The sequence below is a fragment of the Hippoglossus hippoglossus genome, chromosome 2 (genome assembly GCF_009819705.1).
Source record: "Hippoglossus hippoglossus isolate fHipHip1 chromosome 2, fHipHip1.pri, whole genome shotgun sequence".
Taxonomy (NCBI): Eukaryota; Metazoa; Chordata; class Actinopteri; order Pleuronectiformes; family Pleuronectidae; genus Hippoglossus; species Hippoglossus hippoglossus.
The window spans coordinates 3869574-3895284 of NC_047152.1; the positions used below are offsets into that span (position 1 = coordinate 3869574).

The 25711-nt window shown below is 44.2% G+C and overlaps 2 protein-coding genes across 3 annotated transcripts in view; one reads left to right on the forward strand and one right to left on the reverse strand.

Moving 5' to 3' along the window:
* Positions 1-25711, forward strand: part of LOC117775494 (epithelial cell-transforming sequence 2 oncogene-like) — a 74697-nt gene that overhangs the window by 12742 nt on the left and 36244 nt on the right. The window contains exon 22 of the mRNA XM_034608699.1: positions 23266-23269. The gene's annotated coding sequence lies outside the window, so the exon portion shown is untranslated. The remainder of the gene's footprint in view (positions 1-23265; positions 23270-25711) is intronic.
* The window catches only part of filip1l (filamin A interacting protein 1-like), a 61808-nt gene that overhangs the window by 4332 nt on the left and 31765 nt on the right, over positions 1-25711 (reverse strand). Inside the window, exons 1-2 of one of the 2 annotated variants that reach the window (XM_034608685.1) lie at positions 8632-8842; positions 1462-4297 (exon numbers count right to left, since the gene is read on the reverse strand). In XM_034608685.1, coding sequence (XP_034464576.1) covers positions 1462-4182 — 2721 coding nt within the window. In that variant the 5' untranslated portion in view covers positions 4183-4297; positions 8632-8842. Of the gene's footprint in view, positions 1-1461; positions 4298-8631; positions 8843-25711 lie in introns of those variants that run through there. The other variant, XM_034608677.1, reaches the window with a different exon arrangement.

The following is a 25711-nucleotide window of genomic DNA, read 5'->3' on the forward strand; positions in this document are numbered from 1 at the left end:
GGTGATTAATTTCAAAGGACGTGATTCATGGGGAGAAAGAAAAAGAAAACAGTCGCTTCGGGTTACAGCCCTCTATGGCTCACAGGCTAAGTGAGACTTTCTGCTGAACGGCCACTGAGGTTAAGTTATCAACAAATCCATAAATGTTTCTGCGATCCAAACACTGGATCAAGTTCATTGTGTGTTTCCTGGGGGAGCAATTGTGCAATATGGACCTTTTTTTTTCCTCTGGATTTCATAAGAACGATGTGATTTTTGGAGTAGTACCTTTTGTTGAGTGAATGTGAGAAAGCATAGTCATGAATACAAACAACTGTCATTGAGAACCAGAGATCTATTCGTCTAAATTTGTGTTTTTTTATCAATTTCTTAAGCAGTGAACACCTTTTACGCACTAACTGCATTCAGTTATGAACATAATGCATAAAATTCATGTGTGAGTTCACTGGAAAAGAGCGATTGTAATTCTATCAAATCTTAAACCGCTTTAAATGCAATAGCACCACCCTCAGGTTTAAAGGTTTTGAGCAGAGGCTCCACTGTATCATTAAATAGAGCTTCGAGTTCACATCTCGCTGGTTTTCATTCTCGGTCACTGGGTTTCTGTGCAAGAAGAAAACGATGACATCAGCCTATGATTGTAACTCAAGCAAGCAAACACATGTGAGAATCCCAGGATCTCTTTTTTTAGGGGGGGGGTCTTGTCATCTGGTAAAGTACGAGCACAAGGTTTTTTTTTACTCTTTGGTATTATTTAATTAGATCTAACAGGAGTGTTGACAGGTTTCATGTTAGAATCTGAGCACGTGAATTGCAATCTTTTAATGACACATAAATACACTGGATTTAAATCTCGAGTGTTACAAAAAAAAAAAGTTACTGTGCATGCACCAAAAGAAATCAAGTCAAACAACCTCTTTCAATCTAATTGCATTGTCCTCCGATTATTTATTTTTTTATTTTACACAATCAAAACATGCTGGATTTAGTGAATAAATGAAATTGGCAAGCATGGATGTCAAACTAAAACATAAACACATGGTTTTTGCACACTTTAATTCTCAGGAAAGTCCAAACAAATGATTCATAATGCACTATGTGTTATGTGAAGTATAAAAACTGGTATGATACATCAGTGTGAATAGTCGGACTATATGGCACATTTGCCATTGAGTACAATACAGTAAGTGCACATAAGTTAAAACCCTGGTGTTGTGTCAGAGTGTGTTCAAATGATATTGTTCTCTCATGCAGGCAAACAATTGAAAAAATGAAAACATTCAAACCTTAGTCTAAGCTCATAAATCAAGTAAAACAGACATGTAAATGTATCAGGGTGTAGAGTTGGGGGTTTAAAGGGTCTTAACTGGAACTGGATTTCACGGGCGTGGTTCAAACAAAGGATGGGATGGAGGGTTTGGGGGGGGGGGGGTTATCAGGTCAGTCGTAGACATTACTTACTGTAATTTGTGATGGCCTTTGGATTGGGGTGGACGTGGGCTTAATCATGATGCTACTTGTGATTTTGCTGTGGCCTTTGGCAGCAGGAGCGCTGCAGTTGGCGAGCACCTGAGTCCTTTGCTCTTGGAGTCCGGGCGTGTGGCACGGACTCAGCGTTTGTGTCGGGGTGCTGATGCTCTGGATGAAGGGGCTGCCGAGGTGAATGTGGATTTTGTTGTCTTCCGTGGTGATGACGTTGGGCCCCGAGCTGTTGGACCTCTGGACCTGCCAGCTGCTCTGCCTTTCCGGGGTCACGCGGAACACGGCGTGCCCTCCGACGACCTCCACCGGCTCCGTGGAGAGGGAGCGGTCAGGGGTGCCGGTCGTGACGGACACGATCTGTATCGGTGACAAGGCTCTGTCCGGTGTGACGGAGCCACAAGAGTCTGGGGTCATTGCTCTGGAGTACGTGGCCATGGTGAAAGGCGAGAGGGCCCTATCTGGTGAACACAGCTCATCGGACAATGGGGAACCTTTAGATTTTGTTGATGGGGAGATGGATTTTGCAGTAGGGGATAAGGAAGCGTTCTGGATGATGGTGATTCTCTGCTTGGGTGGACCTCCACTTGTGGGTATGACGGCAGTGCTGGTGAATGACTGGGTGCTTTCTGTGGTTGGGCTGGTGATCTCTAGCGTTGCTGTGTTGTGTCCGTGGTCAGGAGTCACTTTAATGTGCAGAGGCTGCCCGGGACTGTGGGTCAGCACGACATCTCCGGGCTGGACGTGATTGCCGTTCTGCCGCGGCGGCACTCTGCCATTCACCTGATGCGGGGCGTCTTTGCTTTTCAGGAATGGGACTCGTGCTCTTCTCATGTTGTTGTTCAGGTTATTCACGTTGTTGATGAGTGAGGGGCTGCATTTGGATAGCTGAAGCTCGTTACTGTAGTTTTCATTATCTTCCGGCTCGCTCTCGTCATACAGTTTGCCGTTCACCACAGCGCGCTCCAGTGGGGCCACCGTCTTGCCGTTGGGAGACATGAGGTCGAGGGGCTCTGTCTGAACTTCCTTGGTGGCAACGTGGAGGTCTGAAAAGCGTCTTCCGTTCATGCCGGGGCGGAGACTTTTGCTGAATCGCCTGTACCTTTCAAGCTCTCGAGTGAGCGTCTCCATTTCTCTGGCCAGTTCTTTGTTTCTGACCTCCTGCTGGGTCAGCTTTCTTTGCAGTGACGAGTGGTCAGTTTTCATGCGGCAAATCGACTCCTCTGTCCCCATGTATTCGTGTATCTTCTCTTTCAAGGCTGACACCTCTCTGCTCAGGTGACTGGACTTTGCCTCCTCCTCCTTCAAGCGCCTGTAAAGAACATGCTCTTGGTTGCACTCTTTCTTTTCAGCCAGTTGATACTGGGAAAGTTCTTTTCTGGATATTTCCAGCTCCTCCATCAAGGCCTTTGCCTTCTCTTCCTCGTTGTTGAGTCTTTTCTCCAGTGATTCACACTCCTCTGTTTTTAATGAATCGCCCTCGACCACCTTCATGTCCTTCAATTTGCGTCTGAGGCGTTCCACCTCCTGCGTCAAATCCTGAACTTTGTTGTCCTCCTGGTGGAAGCGGTTAGCAATAGGTGTTTTGATGTGCTCCTCTTTAGCTTTGTTCCTCAGGTATTCCCTTTCTTTGGTCTCCATGGATTGCATCCGTTTCTTCATCATGTTGATCTTTGAATCCAAATCCAAGCTTTTTTCCTCCTCCAGCCTCAACTTTGCCTTCAAGTCGTCCCTTTCCTTTGTCGCGCTGCACATTTTCTCCTCCAGCTCAGCCTTTGACCTCAGTGCTTTCTTACTCTCCTCAATGAGCTTCTCCGTGACTGACGTAACCTTGTCCTGCTCAGCCTGAAGTTTGCCGGTGCTGTTCTGGACCTTGTTCTCCATTTGCTTTATCTTCTCCGCCATAGCTTTCCTCTCATCCACCAGCATGACTGTCAGAGTCTTTAACTTGGTGAGATCTTCCTTCAGTGTCAGCTCAACTTTTCCCAGTTGGGTTTCAGCTGCCTCCAGCTCCTTGACCCTGACTTTCAGGACTTCCAGCTCACTGGTCAGCACCTTTGACACTGTCCTCTCCTTCTCCAGGTTACTTTTGAGCGAGCCGCACTCTTGTTTGCTTTTGCTGAACGCGTCCTCTAATTTCTCCAAGTCCATAATTCTGTGGTTCAGTTTATCGACCTCAGCCTTCAGACTTCGGCTTTGATTGGCCTCTTTCTCCAGTTTCTTGTTGAGGTCCCGGCAGTGGTCCTCCATCCTGATCAGCTCTTCATCCTTTCCCTCCATTTCAAGGACCCTCTTACGTAGTTCTTCGAGCTCAGACATAAGGCTGGAGTTTCCACAGTCGCCACGGCTAATTTTATCCCTGAGCTCCTGCAGTTCCTCCTCGGCTCGGCGCAGGGTCTTGTTGGTCTCCTCCAGCTCATCAAGCTGCCTGCTGAGAGTCGACATTTTCTGGCGCAGCTGCCTGCTTTGGGCATCCTCGCTGGTCAATTTGGCGGTCATGGTCTCTTGCTCCAGGTGGTATCGACAAGCTTGGTCACGCAGCTCAGACTCCAAGCGAAATACCTTTTGCTCCTCTTCCTGCAGACGGGCATTAGCTGAGCTCAGCTCCTCCTGGGCCTGTGAGGCGCTGGCACTTAAATCTTGGACTTTAGCCGTTTGTTGACTCAGCTGCTCGGTGAGACGCTGCTGTTCATCCACAACCATCAACGCAAACGACTTGAGTTTTGTCAGCTCGTCCTTCAGACTCGTGAACTTTTTGTCGCTCTCCTCGTCCTTCCGTTCTTGGTAGGCCTTCTCCTGGTCAATTAACAGCTTCAACCTGTAACAAAAAACAAAAAACAGGGCAAACGTGAAGATTTTCAGTGATGACGTATTATTTCCCGCTGCAGTTGCAATTTCTCAGTAACACCTTCAAGTAAGTTAAATCATTGTGAAACTAAAATTGTCAGGGGTTTTTTTTTTGACTTCTATGAAAGGTGCTTCCCCATTGGGTCAACTCCAAGCAATGGCACATCATAAACACTGTTATTCTCCCTGCCTTTCTGAGGAGGACTTAAGGTTTTATGTCATGGAAAATTTAACACATCATAAAATACCAGAACTACTTGAACTCTCTTAAGGTTGGCAGTCTAATATACCTGGGGTTCTTTTTTTTTTTGTTGCCAACTAATTCTCACATGGGTTGCTGAGTTGCAGCTGTTGAATATTCAGCCTTGAATCAGGGAATTTCTAAAAGTTTCCATCAAGGGTGCACCAAAGGACCTGTTCAGTCCACTGAGAGACTTGGAGAAAAGATGAAGTGTGACGGGTTGTTAATATGAGTGACCAGGTTGGATTTTGATAAATCTGCAGCATTCTTTTTTTATCAAACATATTCCCATCATTAACTATGTATTCAAGAAGTTAGTACATTCATAAACTGCTGAATAAATACGTGTCAAAGAGAGGAAACGGTCACAACATTGCCCAATAAGCGACATAACTGATATATTAGAATTACAAAACCCAATAGCAGTCTGGTAAAAATCAACGTGACAGTTTTTGCGTGTTTGATTTATATTTCCGTGAATAATTGCGCGTGTACACGAAAACCCACACGGGGGGAAACAAATGATGCCGAGGTACATTACACATGTGCCATTAGTCGCAGTTGCAGCGCTCTGAGTACAGTGTGTCGCCGGGGTCAGGGCGTCTGGTCCTATGCATATTGTACAGTACCGGGGCCAGAGTCTCCACAGCCCCAGGGGAAGGGATGTTATGACTGCTGTGTGTGCAGCTGCCAGGCATTTCCACACAGATGGCCCACTGGCATGGAACAATCCTTTAATTAAGGGGTTCCTCTACTACCAACCCTCCTCCCCACTACCAAAAAAAACCACCACCCTCCCCATTTTTTTTTTTCGTATACATTAAAAGGAATTCCCCCTGCTTCCAAAGGCAATTACACTCCCACAGAGTTTATACTGAAGTGTACACACACACACACAAAGAGAAACGCACACTCTCAGGGATCGCTCCATCCACGTGCCCGCTGGGGTTTTGGGCCCATGATGTAAGTTGTGGTAGGGCGGGTCACTTCTGAGCAGTGGAGTGTGTGTCATTTCTTTCTTCAGTAGCTGCTAAAGGGTGGGAGTGGGCTGGGGGGGGACACATGTAACTGGATCCATGTGTTGTACATGAACACTGGACCATACAAAACACTCAATAAAATATTATAAGGATGTGCGTAATAATCGAGAGTTCATTATTAGTGTGGTTGGGGTGGATTAGGACATGTTGGGGTGTTTTTATGGCCATGTTTCAAGAAGCAAATAAACTGTAATTATACAGACTTGAATTTTTTTAAAGCTGCTCCCTGCTAAAACGGAAAATCCATTCCTCAGAAAGATGTGTCATTCAGCCAGGGTGTATCGGATAAGTCAAATGTTTGCACTTTACAGATAAGTAATACAAAATGCATTCAAAAAATAATGAATACGTATATACGGATTTTTCTTTTTAGCAGAGTATAAAAGTTAAAGTCTTGCCTTCACCTTACTTCACCAAGTACTTCTACTTTTGGTACTTTGCGTATTCGATGCTTGTAATTCGTGTACTTTTACTCAAGTAAGTTTATGAAAGCTCCACTTTGACTTGTAACTCTATTTCTAAAAGATCTGAGTCCCTTTTTTATCCACCTCTTACATTTTGTGTTAACATCGCTGCCACCCCATCATTTTAGTCATTACAGTTTTCAATCAAACCCCAATTCCACCAAGAACTTGCTCCACTTGAAGGTCTGTGAATATTCCAGCTGCTCAGACTTTTCTCTGTCTGGCTTTTGTGGATTTAAAGTTACCCTTGGCTGTGAAGAAATGCTGATAACATGTTTTAATCATCAAGACTCTGGATAAGTGTGTAAAGGACGGGATGAGTTATCTAGGAACGTGCATGTGTGGAAAAATTGAACTTTCCGTGAGGGGATATTTCGAAACGGTGAGTAAGACTCTTATGAAACAAGCAGACATCTCCCTCTGGGACCAGCCTGTCGCCTGTAATCACTGTTTATTCAATCCCTTATCTCAGACCCCGCTGTTTTTCTGGTGATGTCATCCGCCGAATTCGAAACAGAAATGTGCTTTGCTCGCTGGTGGGACTGGAAACTTTGTGTATCGCACTGTATGTACATGAGGCCTCTTTACATTAATAAAGGCAAGTCCTGTCAGAGGCAACCGCTCGTAACGCTCAAAACACGGGGCCAGCGTAGCCACATCTGAGGCGGACTTGCGAGCTGTGGGGGATAATGGACGGAGTGAAAAAAAACGTAATGAGTAATAATAGCTCAACTGACCAGCCCTTGCATCTAATGCACGTCAGTCGGAGCAGCTGCCACATGCATTCAGGGAGCGCGTAAATAATCCAGCTGATCTATCCAGCATTCGTCCACATTTCCGTCCCCGTCATGTTTTATCTCGGCCTTTCATGCGGAGGTCCGCACACATTGAAAGAACATTATTTTTTGGGAGACATACACTGTAAAGCCGGTGACGTAACGGTTTAATGGCATCTGACCACCCACTCTGCAGCCTGTCCAGCCTTTTGCAAGAGGCACCAATTTTTTAACACCCAGTTTCCCATGAAAGCTGACGCACGACCACCATTGCTGGTCGTTAATGTTCCGCGGAAAAACGGGTCACGCCGAGTGATTCGGTGGATCCGGGTGCTAGAGCGGACAGCTGAACTTTACACTATTGTTTCTGGCTTTGTTGCAAATATCCTCGTTGACTCTCTCTCACGTGCACGCAGACAAAAGTGAACCTGACGAGCAAACATTACTTTACAGTGGGCATCCCTCGCTTTACTTGAAGCTGGAAACTCTGGCTCACCCGCCGCGCGATGCTGCGTTACATGTTCCATATGTCAGGGCTGCTGTGCCATTTCCTGACCGCAAGTGATGAGGTTATATATGTGAGAGAGTGATGTGTCCTGTGCGCGCACACAGGTCCACGTCAGTTTTAACAGGAGACTGGTGCACGGTGGGCTGAATGCCCTCCTGTGTGACAGAGTTTGGAGGGAGGACACTGATTAATGCGGTGTATTTAAAGTCCACACAGGCTGAGTGATGTGCCCCCAGAGTGCAATCTGCATGTGTAAAATACGGAGCAGTGATATTTATTAACTTCCTGGTGGTGGCATTACAGTTAATGTAGTGGTGTGTTACCAAGAGGCCAGATTTAACCGTCCTCAAATAGTATTTTAATAAGCTGCTACCTTACACCCCCCCATTCAGTATTTTAATGCCACAGACAATTTTCTGTTATTAAAAGACAAGTGCGCTTTCGTAATAAGTTCATTTCCAGAGGTGACTCTTCATTTCAATTCTATAACCGCAGTTAGTGTAATTAACCTCCATGCGAGCTGTAACAATTATGTAAGAGTGAGTCAGGTTTTCTATATCTTCTGTTCAAACAAGGATTTCTAAGTTGGTTCCTTCAACCACAGTCTCACAGGAGAGAAAAGATCCGGATTCATCAAATCATTATGAGTCGTCAGATGTTTCTAATAAATTAAAAAGTCAAATACTAAATGCTAAAACACAATGAAATGTGAAATACACATTTCATTGTACATCATACAATCATCCTTGCATGAGGACCAAGTCGTCTCTATCTTCACGTTATGTCATTTTGACCAGTTCCCAATGGGACGAAGTTAACTTTCCTCTAGGATACAGATTTAAACCTCATCCCTGTTTAGAGTCATTTAAAGTCATTTCTTGAGTCACTTCTCAGCCAGCATGTTAGAACAGTTACTTCCTCCGTTTCTGAATAATGAATCAAGTATATGAAATTTAACTAAAGGAAATTAAAATCAAATTAATTAAAGGTCCTGCTGAAATTGACATGTATTTTAAGAATTGAAATCCCTTTAGTTACATTATTTAATGTTTACTTTTGGGAAAACATTATTTTAGAGTTATTAAAGTGTTGTTTTTTAATTGATACTTAGTACATTAAAAAACCCTTTGACACAAAGTACACAAGAGCACCAGCGTGAAATGATGCTCCCCCTGAACATCTCTAGGTTTCCGAGCCAATCGGGAATTCTTTTAAAAGTTTAAAAACTTTTCCTCCCACAGCTGCTGAGGTTTGTGTGAATGTTCCTTGTGCCTACCTGCGCCAAAGGCTTCCCCAGTTTCACTGCCATAAGCTCCGTATGCTGCCGCACAACACCCGACCCTCAACTCTTCCTCTGTGTGCGAGTCCCGCTCTCTTAGTAGCTGTAATGTGGGCATTCCTACAGTCAGACCAAACAATAAGGGATGTGCTCCCTGCCTATGGACCATTACATCATCAACATGTCCTTATAAGGAGTTTTGCATTGCAGAGGCTCGCAAGAAGGGGGTGTGCTTGCTCGTATGTGTGTAAGCTCGCAGTGTGTTCATGTGCGAGCGCGTCCCCCTGAAGTAACTGTTTAACTAGAGGATGTGGCAGAGATGAGGGAAAGGTTTCTCGTTGACGTCTGTAACGTGTGAAATATCTGGCCGGTCTGTCACTTGCTCCGGAGGCAGGGAAGTGGGTGAGGAGAGACGAGGAGTTCGAGTTACACTGTTTCCTTCTGGCTCTTGTCAACTTAAGTCACTTGTTCAGCCAGGGAGGCAGGAAGAAGAAAAAAGAAAAGTCAGCTCGCAAAGTTTAATTCTCGGATGGGGATTTGTAATTGAGTCCACCGCTGAAGAAGAAGACAAGACATCTATCTTTTTAAAAATGGGAAATGTATATTCACGGCCCACACCTAACAGATCCCCTGACATTTCGATTTTCACTGAAATGGGTTTGTTGCTGATTGAAATCACAGAATGACAATAGGCTCTCACTTCTCGTCCGCGTGTAGTTTCAAGGGAGCGACGCCAGCGCTGCTAACAAAATGGTTCAGGGAAACCCAGAGGCAGAAAACTTTTTTGGACTCAGACGTCAATGTGTCCCTCTGACAAGTGCTTTTATTCTCTCAACATGTGTCCTTCAAATATTTCCACCATTTATATCATTATAATATAAGTCGGTAAGTCAAAGTACTCAAAATGCAGACTGGCCAATTTAATAAATAATAATAATTGGAGTAGTAGTTTGACATTTTGGGGAAAGAAACAGCTTTATGGTTCAAATTATAAAATGAAATATAACAGCCTAATACATCAAGTACTCAAAGAAGCAGACTGGCCAATTTAAAGGTATTATAGTGCATGATAAATTATTATTTTATTAGAGGAATAATTACACATTTAGGGGAAAGAAACAGCATTATGGGTAATGGTAGGTGGATTTTTGTTACCTGTTAACATTCTCCATGCTCAAGCACTGCGTTTAAAGATATTAAATATATTAAATGAAATGTATTCTGAGCAAATATCATGATATAAGTATATAAAGTAAGTACTCAATGGCCAATTTCATGTAATTATTACTTTCTCCTTGATTCTCATTCTTAATTTTTTACAACTAAAACCTCCATTAAACAGCAGAAACTCCACAAAACTGCACTTGAGTAAACCACTTGATTTAAAGTACTTTGCTTTCTTCAGTCAGGGGAACGTTGGGAGAATATCTGAGGCGGGTGTTGGGTAATCAAACATCCTACCTGTGGCTTCGAGCTAATGGCTCCACAAACACAACATTGGATTGTAATCGCAGCTTAAGCCAGCGCGCATTTCTCTTTATCAGTGGCGCATTGTTCAGCGCACAATGCCTCAGTCTTTACTTTCATTATCAGATCGCTCTTATCCAACTCACACATTTCACATTTATAGTCTCAGCATCATGTGTGTCCCCCCAATCGTCATTAGGTGTGTTTGTATTGTTCTTAGATAAAGTCAAAAATCCGGATTCAACAATAAGATTTAAAATTAAACTGCAGATGAGTTCTTGATGAGTTTCTTTCAAATCTGTGTTTTCTGTAACCATGTGCTCCAGGCCGTGCATTGCAGTAATAAATGATCCCAGCAGTGTAACGGGATAACAGCGAGACTCTTCCTGCCTCCTGCCCGCTAAATAAAATATGTCATGGCTTCCCAATGGCTGAGGTCACCGTTGCTAAAACATTACGAGCTTTGCCCCCAGAGCAGAGGGGAGCGGAGATTTGCTGGATTAATGTAAAGCTGCACCACGTAAAAACATGTCGTACATATAAGGTCAATGTGGATTAAACAAGTGGTCCATCAGTGGGCGGCATCCAATCTGACCTCATGGCCCCTTTTGAACACTGCCGCACAATTACAAGTCTGTGGTCGTGTCCTTTTGTTCCGTCGTTAATTTCTGGCTTTAAAAGCTGTAATTAGAGTTGGAATAATGAGGCTGATGTGTTCAGATTGGGTCACCTTGAAATACGCAAGCGTCTAGAAACCCTCTTCCCCAACAAACTCGTCTTAACCCCGAAAAATGTGAAACAGAAATCCCCCGTCTTTCTACGAACGGCGACGTCCAAGCAAAGATTAATTCGCTGTCTTCTGAAACCGCTGACGGACGCCAGCGTGCACACTGTGACATGACGTCTGCTGGTCTAACGTCAGACGGAGCACAGTTCCAGCGGGAGCCAGACACAACTCCCAAATTCCTGAAAAGAAGTAAACCGAAAACATGTGTTGTGCTGACTACGTTGGAAAAAAAAGCAGTAATGATAACAATTAATCACAGTTCCTCAACCAGTCGGTGGCGACGGGTGCTGGAGGACGATGAATATATCGCTGTATGGGGAAGTTTGGATGCGCTCTCTGCGCCGCTAGAAGCCAAACATAGCATTTGTTTTTGGTCAGGAGCTCAACATGAAGCCGGAGCAAACACAACAAATGTGATTTATTTTGGAGAATACTGCATGTCTTAAACCGAAGTACGGTTTGTGTCACTGGAGGTCGGGTAGCGCCCTCCATTTTTGCGAGGTGTGATTTAACAATAATAATAATGCTTTATGATTTATTTGAATTACTTCTTTGTTTTGTAATGATTTGGGTTGGATTTCAGATTCTGTCATAACCATAAACCCACTATTTGGAGCTTCCTGTGCTCTGTGTGCTGCTGTGTCCTTGGTTGGAGGCTATGGAGTGATACAAGTAACCAATCAGACCCTACGCCCAAGTGATGGCGTCATAATCAACCAATAAGTGTAATTCTTCGTGTTTGGGGCACGTAATGCGACAATCGACACTGTGGCTGATTTGCTTCGGATTCCATTTTGTAGGCAAAGTTTTCAAGATACAAAGGAACAATCTCAAAGGGAGAGAAACAAAGCTGTGTCCAAACTCACCCACTCATTCACTAACCCCTACTTTAGGGACTTCTATGGAGCGGACTATATAGTGAGGTCATCGGCAAAAGATAAAAACTCTTTTCAAACACTTCTCCCACAGTAAATGTTTATTTTACACTTAGAATTCATTCTTTTAGGTAAAAAACAGGTTGAATGACTGTTTAAATGTAGAAATAAACTTGTTTGACGCAGTTTGTGCTTTGATGAGCTGCCCTGCTCGTATTTACATTTTTGCGAGCTGTTCCTGCTGCTCTGTCCTGTCTCCGCTGCGAGTGCAATGCATGATGGGATATATTGCTCGGGTAGTGACCATCAGTTGTACAGAACTTTTCACGATGCATTCTGAGAAACAATGAGTGCACTATATAGGGTATAGAAAATGTCATTAAACATTCGGGCTGCATGACCAAATGGCGACCTCACTATTTAGTGATTATAGGCTGAAGGAATGGGAGCACAACCAGAGTGCCATGGTCGGGCTTCCTGCTGCGCCCGAGTCGCGATTCTGTCTCACAAACCAAATCCTGCGTCCACTTGAAAGTACGACAGCTCGATTTCTGAGACTTTTCCCTCAAAAACTCCTTTAAAGAAGCACTGTGAGTCTTAGCCACAAGGCTATGCATGGAGAATTGGCCGACTGAAATGGACACTAGGGTTAGGGTTAGGGTAAAGCAGGATTGATTGCAGGCAATTTAAAAACACAGTATTTAAAAATATGCAGAGTCTCAGAGTTCAGCCCTAAAATGTGATGTATCGTAGTGTTTCCTTTCTCTCCCCTTTTTCCCTGCAGCAAACTTGTTTGTTCTTGGAACCAAATTAGATTCTATTTCTGGATGTGGACAAATTCGGGACCCGGAGTACTGTAAGCTTGAACCAGATGTCAGGGATCACACACAAGAGCAGGCCACACAAACATGTTTGCTGTGACAAGCCTCCGCCGTATGACAAATAGTTGGGAGATGAAGATGTGTTACGTAACCCCCCCGCAGGATGACTGCAGTGCTGACAATAAACAGAAAAATGAGGAGGTTTGGGATTTGGTTTGGACGCGCATCGTGTGCGGTTCAGCGGGGCAGTCGTTAAAATCCAGAGGCTCGGCCTTCCGGCATTTCTTCAGAGCTGGAAATTCCAGGTTTACAAATTACAAAACATGAGCTGCATTGATGAATTTAAGGATGTGATTAGAGAAACTAGTCCTGCTCCAACTGTGCGTGACCCGCGCTCTGAGGCTGCGCTCCGTTCGAACTGTGTCAAAAGGAAAAGCAGCCTCAGGGCATCCTTGTGGCCTTGTGGTTAAGATGCCAACCTTGTAATTGCAAAAGTTTTCCATTTTGACTCGGGACCTGAGCTGTGTGTCACAGCCCTCTATTCCTCCCCACGTTTCTCAGACTGCAATGCAAACTGTTGCCGTCCATTAAAGGCAAAGGGCAAGAAAACTTTCGAGACACGTGGTTGTTCAAAAAAAGTAGAATCTGAATGATTTTTTTGCCACAAAAATGCACTTAAGACGCCAATGAATACATACAGGCTGTACTACATAATGAATGACTGAATAATCGTTTTTACAATCAACCACATAGTCCTCAAGAAAAAGTCTCAAATGAGGCCAATACGTGGTCTGTTTTTAAATCTACTTGTTTTATGCTAATTTCAGTTTAAACCAATAAAAACTCCTAAAATTCGCTAGAAATGTAGCAAAAAATGCTTTATCCTACACACGTGGAACTGTTTGTATCAACAAATAGCAATGGAGACAGGTTTAGTGAATGGATCAAGATGCACAAGAAGCTTCAGATCTCAATGAGGAGACTGTAACGATCCTAGAAATCCTAAAAATAAATATAAATGGCCTATTTCAATCATGTGTTGTACAAAGTTTAGTTGTTACATCATTTTATTGGTTGTTGTCTTTTCTGCGACTTGGGCTGTGTCTCAATTCAGGAGCTGCATCCTTTGGAGGACGTGTTCTAGCCAGCCCTTGAAGACTGCATCCTTCGAGGGCCGCGTAGACCATGAAGGTTGATTAAGGCCCAATACTTTAGCATGAGACCTCACTCTGAGGCGCAAGGAATTCTGGGATAGGTTGGGCCGGTAAGAATCCACCCATTGGCCCCTTAATTTCGAGCTCCAGTTGGATGGAAACCTGACTTATTACTGAAACTGGACTCTTCTGGATTGTGTTTCATCTCTTCACCGGTACCTGTAGCAACGTGTTAACACCAATACAAGGACTGTATCTGGTCTTAATCCTCACTTACACTTCAAACACTTGATATGGGATATCCCTGAGTTTTGTTACTCGCACAGTCTCCAGCTATAACAAACGTACAGCTGTCGTATGAGCACATTAGGTAAAGACACATGTTAAGAGTGTGTAGGTGCATGTATGTGTGTGCACGTGGTCCCTGATATGAGGCGTGAATCTGTAAAACCATGAATGTCCAAACCAGATGGACTCGAGATATGGCGGAGCGCAGGAAGTTTTTCCTACCTGTGTTTTCTTTCTTTTTTTTGCCCTATAGCAATATGTGTGAGTTAAGAATCTGTCGTGTGCACAACCAGACAGCCAGAGACAAAGACTCACACTTTCTCCTCTGAGTGTGTCGGTGCGATTCCCCGCCGCACATCAGACAGGCCGCCTCTCTGCAGCCGTCACAGACGAGGCCTGGTCTCGCCCCGAACACTCAGCCTGACACGCACATGCCTGTGCGATACGTACACAGCCCGGGGGCTGATTACCTGACATACACGCATGACATCATCGGCTTGTAATCAAATCCACATGTCTGTCTCTCTCTCTCTCTCTCTCCGCTTCTCGCTGGAATTCTATCTCTCTCTCTAAATCCATGACTTTGCCTTCATATTCCTCTTTCTGTTTGTTTTTCTTTTATGCCCTTTCCCCCCCCCCCCGTACTCTCTTGTCTCTCCCTCCCTCCTTCACAGCCGTTCCCTGTCTTTGTCTACCACCTCTTCTTTTTTTTCTGTCTCTTGTTTCTGATCTCAGTCTGGGCCTCAGCAGGGCTTCGCTGTTAAAATGGAACGTGATTTTGATTGCCAGGGTAAAAAACTCTTGTGTGGACATTTGCTGGCCTTTTATGGCCAAAATCAGCTTTTTTACGGCCGTTCTCTGGCTGGAGACCTTTTGTTCGTTGTTGTTGTGATGACAGGTTGTCGAGTCCGGCTGTAATCGCCTGTTCAAGGTGGACCTGGGTTTTATCGTTTTCCCCTAATTGTGTTGTTTTCATGTTTTCATCTATATTTACGCAACTTTTCCTTTATTCTAGCTCCACCTTTATTCCAGGCCCAAGTTGTGTCCGAGCATGCATATGTGTGTGTGTGTGTGTGTGTGTGTGTCTCTGTAAAGGTAATATGACCTTGACCTTTCACCTCCTCCGGGAGTTTTGTTGCTCTAAAGGTATGTCTGCTACTCTCTTAAAGGAAAAGCAGGATTTAATTGGGTCACTTTTCTCCTCACTCACTATTTATCCTTTAATTTAAACTCAGAATTCATTAAGGATCAACTTTTCCCCTAAAAACTTGCATATATATATTTCTGGGGACATTTTACGGATCAGTCAACGACCATTCATTATATTTGGCTCAAGAAAAACACAAACATGTGCTTGTTTCTGTTGAGCCTGTGCGTCTGTCCCTGTCTCTATAACTCACTCTTGCTGTTACATAACCATGATTTCACAGGTTCATGCAACCCCAAGGAACCTCAAGAGCACTTTTATCTCCTTGTCTTTCATATTTAGGTTTTTATAATGATAGAAAAAAATCTTGTCTGGTCCCGTTTTCTGTTGACAAACAAATCTGAACGTCTGCGCCGACTCTTCTATTCTCCTCGACTCGTTTCTCTCAGTTCTTGCGAAGAGTTCTTTCTCCAGCGTTGGGAACACATAGTTCCCTCAACTGAACTTCATAACGAACGCAACACGTCACCCTACCAATGCAGGATGTAAGATCACGGGCAGGAATCAATCACGTACATTCAGATTGAAGGGCTGGACGAGGGCGGACAGGCTGTAATTAACAGACTCGCAACAGCTATTGCCTCGGAAGGGATCACAGTTGGAGTTAGAAATCAAGAGAGGTGTTCTGAGGTATTCGTGTGTGTGTGTGTGTGTGTGTGTGTGTGTGTGTGTGTGTGAGAGTGTGTGTGTGAGAGAGTGTGTGAGCAGACAGCGCAGCAGGCGTGCGTCGGCTGCCCCCGATTGGTACAGCTGATAATCATTACCCCTGCATTACTGTGGACTTTGATCTAAATCACAAACACTTACGGAGGATGTTGCGATCACTGTTTGCACAAATGTGGTAGATTTCAAACCCCCGCAGGCCTCACGTTAAACCGCCAGCCATTACATGTGCAGTACGCTGAGGACCTGGCAGCGACTGGCTTTACATCATGTATCATAGGCTGCAAACACAGAGGTCGTCACATGCGGCGAAAAGATCCAAATCTTTATACAAACACGAATACGCCACTCTGAGATAAATCATCTTTCTATACGACAAATTTACAACAGCAACACCGTTGTCGGGGAAACGTAATGGTCGCCAGCTTACGTTTTCTATTAACATAATGAGGAAATGTTGATTAATGGATCTGGTACATTGCAGGAAAAAAAACCCGCTCATGCTGAACACATTAATCCAGGCTGGGGTCAGGAAAAGACCCTGGTCTGTTTTAATACACCGAAATCTGCAGTGACTTGAGACGAGGCCTGTTTATTAACATTTAAACCAGCAACCTTAACCACAGTCATTTTGTTTGCAGAAAAGTGTTTATTGCTATGCAAATGTAATTTCCAGGAGGCACGCAGATAGAAAGGAGCAGAAACTTGTCACTTTGGAGACTTGTCCTTGTCCTTCCGTTGTTTCTCAGGGCGTTTTCCCACCTGTAAATCTGAACCAAGCGATATGTCTACATTGTTTGATTTGTGAAAGCCCCCTTTGACATTTGAGGTATCCTACAGCAATGATTCCCAAGCAGCTCCTCATAATGTTCATTACTTCCTCGTTATGTTCCGTGTGTGTGTGTTCGTTTCAGTCAAATTAGTCATGTTGTTTTAAACGTTACGTAAGACTGGATTGTTACAATGTTTGTAATGGGGATCCCGGAATTTTCAGTTTTCAGTCGTGACTCATTTGCAGAACATGGTGTTGGGACACAGCAACTGGAAAGTGAAGGCAAAAATCCCCCAAAGGGCCGATATCTGTGTTTATTCTCTCCCTAAGCACAAATATCTGGACGTATTTTCTTTTATCAAATCATTATTTGAACGTTTTTTCCCCGCCTGTTCTTCAACTACCCCTGGCACTCAGGCAACTTCAGCTTTAGAGCCAGATTCTTGCTTTTAAACTCACACGCGCACATGGTGTTGATTCCATTTGGCTTCGCGCCCCTTCGCAACAATGGCAATACACAATAGAAGTTGTAACTCACACACACACACACTAATTTGTACAGCTGTCAGGTGAGCGGGGTGGATCTTCCTCCAGAGACTCTTTGATGGGTTCCTGATGGATTAGCGTTGATCTCGAGTCTGTGGAAGCAGCACAAGAGCTGCTCTCTAATCAGATTTCAGGGAGCTGAGCTTTCTCAAATAGTCTAAAAATGCTCCCTGCCACTTTTCCCACCTGTGTGTTTGCGGAGCTGCCTCGTTAATCTTTTCCTTCGGAGCCACAAAAGCTGCGTTTTCACGTCTTTCTCACGAATTCCAGCGTCTACACCGTTCCGCAGAGCCGCCCCCTTTACCAACGGAGCAACCTCTACCTGGCTAATCTCTTAATGTTTGCCTTCCCAGGGGCAACAACCACATCCCGGGCCTCACCTCCGTCCTAATCAGCCGCTCAGCCTGCGCCGACTCAAAGGTTGTATTTATGCAGTTCGAGATAACTGAGCTTCAAAGACCTCAGCGCTGAGGCTGTGTTTAAAAGGGAGCATACGTCTAAGTGCTGGTTCAACCTGGGCAGATTACAGTGTGACCACCTACCATATAGCATTTCATTTAAAGGTTGTCCCCTTTGAATTTACACGGAAGTGAACGACAGTTTTTGGTTTAACCACCAACGCTGCTTTCAGAGCAGCCGGAGCAAACAAACTTCTGTTGAGTATCACCCCCACAGCTACAGAGGAAATTCTCTCGTCAGTGTTATGTATGCAACTCCTACTTGGATATCTGTCCCATTTACTCATTCCCTGACTTATCTCCAAACACTGTCCAGCGTCTTTAAACACAGGATATGGGTTTCCTAATCTGGTCATCCTTTCACAACTTCATTAATGGAAGAAGTCCAAAAAAAGCCTCCGCAAAATCCACATCGCTGATGGTGTCATTGTGTTGCTATGTCAGCAGCGGCCTGATTAAAGGAGACGTGTCCAGAGGCTGTCATACACGGGGATCAGTCTGGGTTAGAAGAGAGTGTAGATGAGACAAGTTGGAAGGGGACAAGGAGTTTAGATTTAAAATTCATAAGTTCTCGTTCTCGTGTTATGAATTGGCTCAGACGCTCTTAACCCTCTGAGCAGTTGATTTACTTTCGTGTCATGTCCCGACAGCTTCTTCAGTCCTGCGTTCCCCCATGTCCAAACCGCACCGTTTGAAACTCAACTCAAAAGATTCAGACTTCTTGAAAGATCGATATTCTAATTTGATTTGACATTGAAATAGGAATTTGTCAAACAATCAACACTCTTTGCGGTAAATAGATGGTGGCTGCCGTGATGTGGTCATAAATATGCTCATACGTGATAAAAACATGATCAAACGTGAACGGACATCTTGCTGAAACCGATGCCAATGGCCATTTCCATCTAAAGTGATGTAAAATCACATCTGTGCCTCCGTCTAATCCAAATAACTGTAGCTAAGTGTTCATGTCAGTGTGATCAGTATGTAGGGGAATGCACAGCAGACTCTACTAAGAAGCTGTATATTTCTGTTGCTCGTCCTGATCCGTCTGTACCTTCCACCATCCGTCTGTACGTTCTGTCTGTGCCTCTGCGGCGTCTCTCTCTCTCTCTCTGGCGATGACACACCCCTGACGGCGCTCGACCAGATGGCCTCGTTCGTCATTTTATCTGAACCCTCTCATAACGCTCCCGGGGCTGCGCTCAGCCCTGCAGAGGAGCGCGACCTCAGATGACACGTCGTTTCTCAGACGTAATGGCTCACATGTGAGTGGGATTATTATGATCAGCAGAAATGACAGGTGATCCCTTACAATTTCCTGGGGGGAAATGTAAACGGACTGTACGACACACAAAGGCGACGCAGGCCAGAGAGGTCTCGTAATGTCTGGATGCACATTTTCTGATCTCGCCCCACCACAATTCCTCGTCCCTAATTAACTGAATTATTTTCCCAGTGCCTTCCAACTTACATGGCATAAATGTTGCTTCTGGGTGTAACCTGCCAATTGACATAATTTACGTTGCACGCACAGCAAAGTGAACAAAAGGAAAGAAGGATATCCAGCGATTTTTAAATGCAAACCATATTATAACCACTTCCTTTTCACGGTTTATTAAAAGCGTTGTTCCCCCCCCTTCCTCCTCTTCGTCTCTCTCCGTCCCTGTCCTTGTCTTCCCATCTCCCCCCTTCTCTCACCCTTTCCATCACAACCGCTCTCCCCGGATCCTCCCACTCGCTGCTCACCTCTCCCTGCTTCGGGAGGAATGTAAATGATAGTCATTCGGGGGGGGGGGGACGTAGGGTGTGACGCCTGAATGAGACGTGATGAAGCAAGTGTGCGAGCGTCTGTGTCTGACTTCCCCTCCCGGGATGAGACCCCTGATGGGCGGGAGGTCTGTGATCCTGGACACAGGCCCTCTCTATTGTCTGCTCGCTTCCTGTTTCGGGCTTTCATCATCCCAATGACTTCTTGGCAGCGGGCCTCAAATTGTCACCGAGCGTGATTTGAAGTGAGGAGAAGCAGACACATACCACTTAACCGCCACGTCATTGCTTTTCGATTTCTCATGGATGCTCGCATGTCATCCTCCACATCTGTATTTGTTGTTACAACGTCTTTATCCTCTCAAGACACGTTTCTATTGGCGTCGTGTCATCCTTTGTTCAAGTGTGTTATTTAGTCATGGCACAGAATAATTGTCCTGCGGGGGGGGGGGTTGTTTACTTGTAGAGTAGATGCTTGACAATCTGTGACCGTTCTGAACCTGCCTGTTTGGAATGGGCTGTCTGCTCGGGCCTGCGGTGATGCCGGTTGCAGTTTTCTTTCTGAAACTGTAAAAAGTGACCGGCTGTAATTGAGCCGTGGAAAATGCCGTCCACACTCTCTTGGGTTCTTAACGATAAACATGCCGAGTGTGAAGCCGATGAGATGAACGTGAGCCACATACAGATTTCTGGAGTTATTAAACAGAAAAAAGTGAGGTTGTCATTGGATACTGATGCTGTATTCATGGATTGTTGGAGGTGCTGTAATTATCAGTTTCTATCTTGTGTCATTCCAGTAACGACCAAAACCACTGTTAAACGTTCTTTAAAGAAGTTGACATTGACCTCCTCCTGTTTTGTTTTCTGAGTGTAGTGCAGACATCTAGACTGACTGATGACTCTTTGAGTTGTTTGCTTCTGTAAATGATCGCTAATTTCCCATCAGTTTTTATATGGAAATAGTCATGAATGGAGTAAGTCACAGACCTGTATAGTCTGTCAATGTTCAGTCAGTAGCGGACCACAGACATTGATGGTGTGTCTTCAGTTGCCAGACATAAGACAACTGTTGCAAAGAGAGAAGCCCTCCCAGAGACCATTTTATCTGCTCTTGTAAATAATCAAATTTCACTTTGATAACACTGCCTTAAGCTATTAACTGTAAAAATTTGATGCCATAGATAAGTTCAGCATGGCAAAGGGACAAAAATCCATCTTGCTGTGTTTGCACTGAAGCCAGTAAATAGATCACCCTGTTGTAGTTTTTCTTTTTAACCGTGGCTTTGTGCCATGCCAGTCCATAAAGTTCGAAAGCTCGCAAAGAGGTGGAGGAAAACAAGAGCATGTTGGGGGAGAATGTGGTACATTGCAGCCCCTGTGTTCCCAGGTCTCTCGGCTGCATTAGGCTCCCCGTGGCCGAAAAGCACTTACAATGTTGATGAAGTGCACCGGTGGGATTCCTTAATACACGTCAAGGGGCTGCCTGAAAGGATTGGATCAGCCAGGTTATTAATGAAAGGACCCGATATTGGAGTTTAGCCCGTCTCTATTCTGGGTGATGTCACCGTCTGGACAGACACGACTAGTCTCACCTCGGTGACTGAACACAACAGATGGCCCACATCTGGACGGATTCCAGAGAGGCATTTTAGCACTGAGGGTTATGAGCTTTAGCTCCGTCCACCGGCTTCCAGTGATGATGAGGATTGATGGTGATTTTCTTTTCTTTTAGTGCAATTAGCTCTGGCAGGGTGCCGGTGTCTTGAGAGGTTTTTACAAGATAGAAAAAAGCAAAAAAAGCAAAAACATCTGTTGGCCGAGTCGCATGGATCTTTACATACACTTCTGTCTCCTTTCTGACGAAGTTCTGAGGAAAAGCATGTTTTTTTTCCTCATAATGTTTACGGATTTATAAAAGCGAACCCAAACATCTTTTATATCAACATGACAACCTTTGCTAAATGATACAAAACACGATACATGCGTCATTGTATCAACATTTGATCCTTTTTTCTGTTCATTTCCTTTTTCCCCATCTCACCATGTCAAAGCAGTGTTCACCATTCATTTTCTCGATTGTGGCAGCCTGCAATATTCAAATCTGTCCAGCCACACTTTTATAATGAACCAAAAAACGTTTATTACACTTCTCATAATAACATAAGAGGTGTTTTGCTCCATTGCTGTGTTGTATTGCTTTGTGCAGCGCTATTGCATCCATTTTGTTTTTACCGTCCATGCCGGCGGACAAACCTCAAAGTTTCTGCTGCAATTGTGCGCATACCTGCTAGTGACATGGAATGCACATCTTGTCTTTCACTCTTTAGTCTGTGTACCAGTCACACAGACCAACATTTAATGGGCTCTTCCTTGGGCCATGTCCCACCCCTCCACGAAATTTTAAAGGAAATGGTTCTGTAGTTTTTGCATAATCCTGCAAACAAAGATGAAAACATAACCTCCTAAACTGAGGTAATAACTTTATCCACTAAATGCTAAATTCGCATTTTCATTATATTTAAGTGATGAAATTATTTGCATGCAAAACTATGGGTATTGTTTTTCACTCGTGGAAGAATTATAATCGCAAATATATAAATTGTCTGCATCATTCTGCAGCACTTGTTGTGCATACCCACCAGGGACAGTTTCATGCTGTTGGCCACTGAGCAGCTCCACTTGAGTAACCGGGGCTTAAGTGGGACATTTGGTTTGATCCTTAAAATGCCTTTAATTCTACCCTTCCCAGCACGAGAGAGGCTAACAATTTAAAACATAATATTAAAATTTGGATGCAGTGCGGTCCCTCTGAAACGGCTCCAAGACCTCGCAAGGCAAAAGAATAGCGCAGATCAGATTTTTGTTTTAATGTTATTTTGGGTTGAGCATAAAACTGGCTATAATATATGGCTGCTCGAAATGTGAGCTCATAATTTTCTTTGTTTGAAAAAAAAAAAAAGAAAGAAAAGAGTGTGCCTTTGGAATGAGCTCATGCTATACTTACATTAAATTAGAGAGATCCCGGCATGGCATTTATTTTCTCTGGTGTTTGCTCTTTGTCCAAACCACAGATACCGTACCTCCTCCCTGGCATGTTTAAACTCTACAAGAACCCGTCCTGGATTGTTGGACGCCTTAAAAACCGGATTATAGGTGATGCACGTGGCCTGAGAATAAAGTGTGTGCCAGATCCGGATTTTGCATTTGTATCCAGGTGACTGCACCAAACAAACCAGGGCAAATAAAACACTCAGCTCTTTGGGTACGCAACCTCACTTGTCTCCTCACTGACATGGATACTTCCTCTTTCTCCCACTTCACCAAAACCATGAGAGGCTCCTGAAACTGGATCGACCCTTTAAACAGTTTTTCCACCCTTTAGTCATACTCCCCACCTCCCCCCCACCTCCCCACCTCCCCACCTCCTGTCACTGCCAGCAGGATTTCGAGCCCCCCAAAAAACATTTGTCCAGAGATATCAGGCCGCTGGAAAAGTCTGATTTCATCGCTCTAATCTTTTATGGCAAAGCGCACAGGCCCGTTGTACATCCCCCCCCCCCTGCTGCCACCCCATCAAAAAACATTATCTCCTGGATGTCTTTATCCTGCAGTGTTACAAGGGTATCTCACTAAGCGCCAGGCATTTTACGGCTCACCAGGTCAACACGACGTCAGGATGGGAGACTTTTTTGGAGTAAAACTAAATTGACTGCATAATTTAATCTTGGAAAAATACAGTGTAATTGAGGTTTTGGGGCTGGCATCAAAAGGGGCTGCTTTGCTCTGGAAGGGACGAGAGTGCGGTTCAGAGTTTAGGGTGGAGGAAGGTGGCTGTTGTTTGTTTTGCTGTTATGACACTGCAGCTGAGACACAGTATGCTCGACAATTTGCGGTCCACGAATAAAAATGATTTAGGGGTTGCCGCCATCGGGCTTGTTGTACCAGTGTATTAATTAGCTTGGCACTGGTTTCGTATCCTGCCATAAAAATACAGAATTCGGGGCTTGTGTGAAGTCAGGCATCTTATTGAGGGTTGAGTTACATTTCTGCCGTGTTTCTGCAGAGGCTTGTGGGCTTTGTAAAACACTAAACTGTTAAACACTCATATAAAACAGATATTTCTCAGGACATTACTCACGGATACATAATAATTAAGTTTTATTAATTTCCTTGAGCTCTGAATGGAAGCAATAATAATTACAGTGGGGGGAAAGGTGTGTCTGAAACGATAATGTTTACTCTCGTATCTCAACCCTGAAGCAGAGCAGTGCCAGCCATTCTCCGGTCTCATAACCCTGCAGGAAAACGCTCTCATCAATCATCCCCTAGCACCTTGCGTTGGATCGGGGAGGAGGGAATTTAAAACCAAACCGTGGCTCGTATTTCTCCGTCTTGTCAAAGCCCAGGATGCACTGGGACAGGGTGGTCCCTCTGACAGCTTCCTCTATTGTTCCCCGGCAACGAGTCAATCTCCAAAGTTTTAAGTTTTGGTTTCCATATCGCCGCTCGACACCCGACCGCCTCAGGCTCGGCAGGTCCTCCTGGAGGCCGAGCACACAGCCTTGAGATTCTTCTCCTCCCACGGCAACCGCAAACCCACGTCTTAAGTTCGTACACAGGGGCTTTACAATGTCCGTAAACCTGACGTCTTGAGATTCCTTTGAGATGATAAATGTTCGAGATTGCGAGATTACCTAACACAAGAGAACCAAACAGCTTTGTCTTCTTTCGTAAGGGAAAAGTAAATTGAACCCCGTCCCTTATAAACATCGCTAATTAGCAGTTACGACCTCCGAATGAGTCGCCTCACACCCTAAGAAAGTTACAAGGGCTATTTTCAATTTAACACGAAATCCCATAAAGTCCCGACGGTGGCTGCAGACGAAACGACTCGGGCACGGTGACCTGTCGAAAATATGAATCTGACACTAAAACAGCAGATTATTTCTATCTCAGGACCTTTGACAATAAAACTCTATCTTACCCTCTGGAGAGTATTAAGATGTGGTGAAATCAACAACAGCGCCATAAATCACCGACCCCTGCTCCCCCTTCGACATTTGCTGCTTTGTTTACACACTGAGGTGTCCTCCATCATGTCCTGTAAACGAGATCTGGAACTTTTAGGCATTTGTCTAAACATTTGTTATGTGTCGGGGGAACCGAAAGTGCCAAATACAGTCAGTTTTGTTGCCTAAGGCTTGGCTAAACTGGGCCTTTCCTCCCAGCGGGCCGAAACAGGAAATGAGATCATGAGCTGTTTTGACAGGAACATCCTCTGTAGACTCATCGCTCATCATTTTTTACTTTTTAACTTTGTTTTACATCTACTATATATCCTACATAAGTAAAATATTAAAGAAGGATTGCTGTAGGATGCCATGTTCTTAATTTTGCATTCAAGTCATACCAGTGACCAATTATCTGTCGGAATATTAGTTTTACCTCAAGTGCTCCACATACTAAGACAAACACTGACCCCAAAGCACTTATTAGCAATATGTTAGCAATTAAAAATGATATGTAGCCAAGAGCAGAGCTAAGAAAGTTTTATTTTGTGTATTTGTCAATAACTATAAGTTATAGTTTTATAATTTTTCTCTTTTAAACAGATTTATTAACAGTTGGGTAATTCAATTAAAGTATAAAGCACATTGCGTGTAATCATATTTTACAACAATTACTGATTCCAGCTATTATATAGACTATGGAATTAAATGTTTTTTCACCAGATCTAGAAGTCTCAGAGGCTTGATATGATAAAGCCTTATAAATGTCCATATACTGTACCTGCTTATGTCTATGTTAGTATGTTTAAAACTGTTAAAGCCGACTCTCTCTGTAAATGTTAGGTACAGGGAGTGTTAGAGAAACATGAATTTCCTACATGTCCGTCATGTTAATGGCTGAGTACAGTACAGCCGTAATCTTGTCTTTGTTAAAAAACTGAAAGGGGAGAGAAAAGTTGCCACATTGATTCACTGTCCCTGTTTGCACAGTTCATCACGGGCACGTCCAGATAGGCCATTCACCCGCAATGAGACATTTGATTTGGCAGATCCAGGCAGGCGCTTTTCCTCCCTCCATAATTCACTCACTATCTCAACACCGACTTGGCCGGCAGCGCAGGCACAGGCTCATTGTTCGGTCGCCGCAGCTGCCAGCCTCGACGATGTAATGTGCGCGCTTTCTCGCTGCCGCTTCCTTCCAGCCTGACAGGACAGCAGTCGAAAAATGGCTTCCCTTCGCCGTGTTTTGCCAAGCTGTAA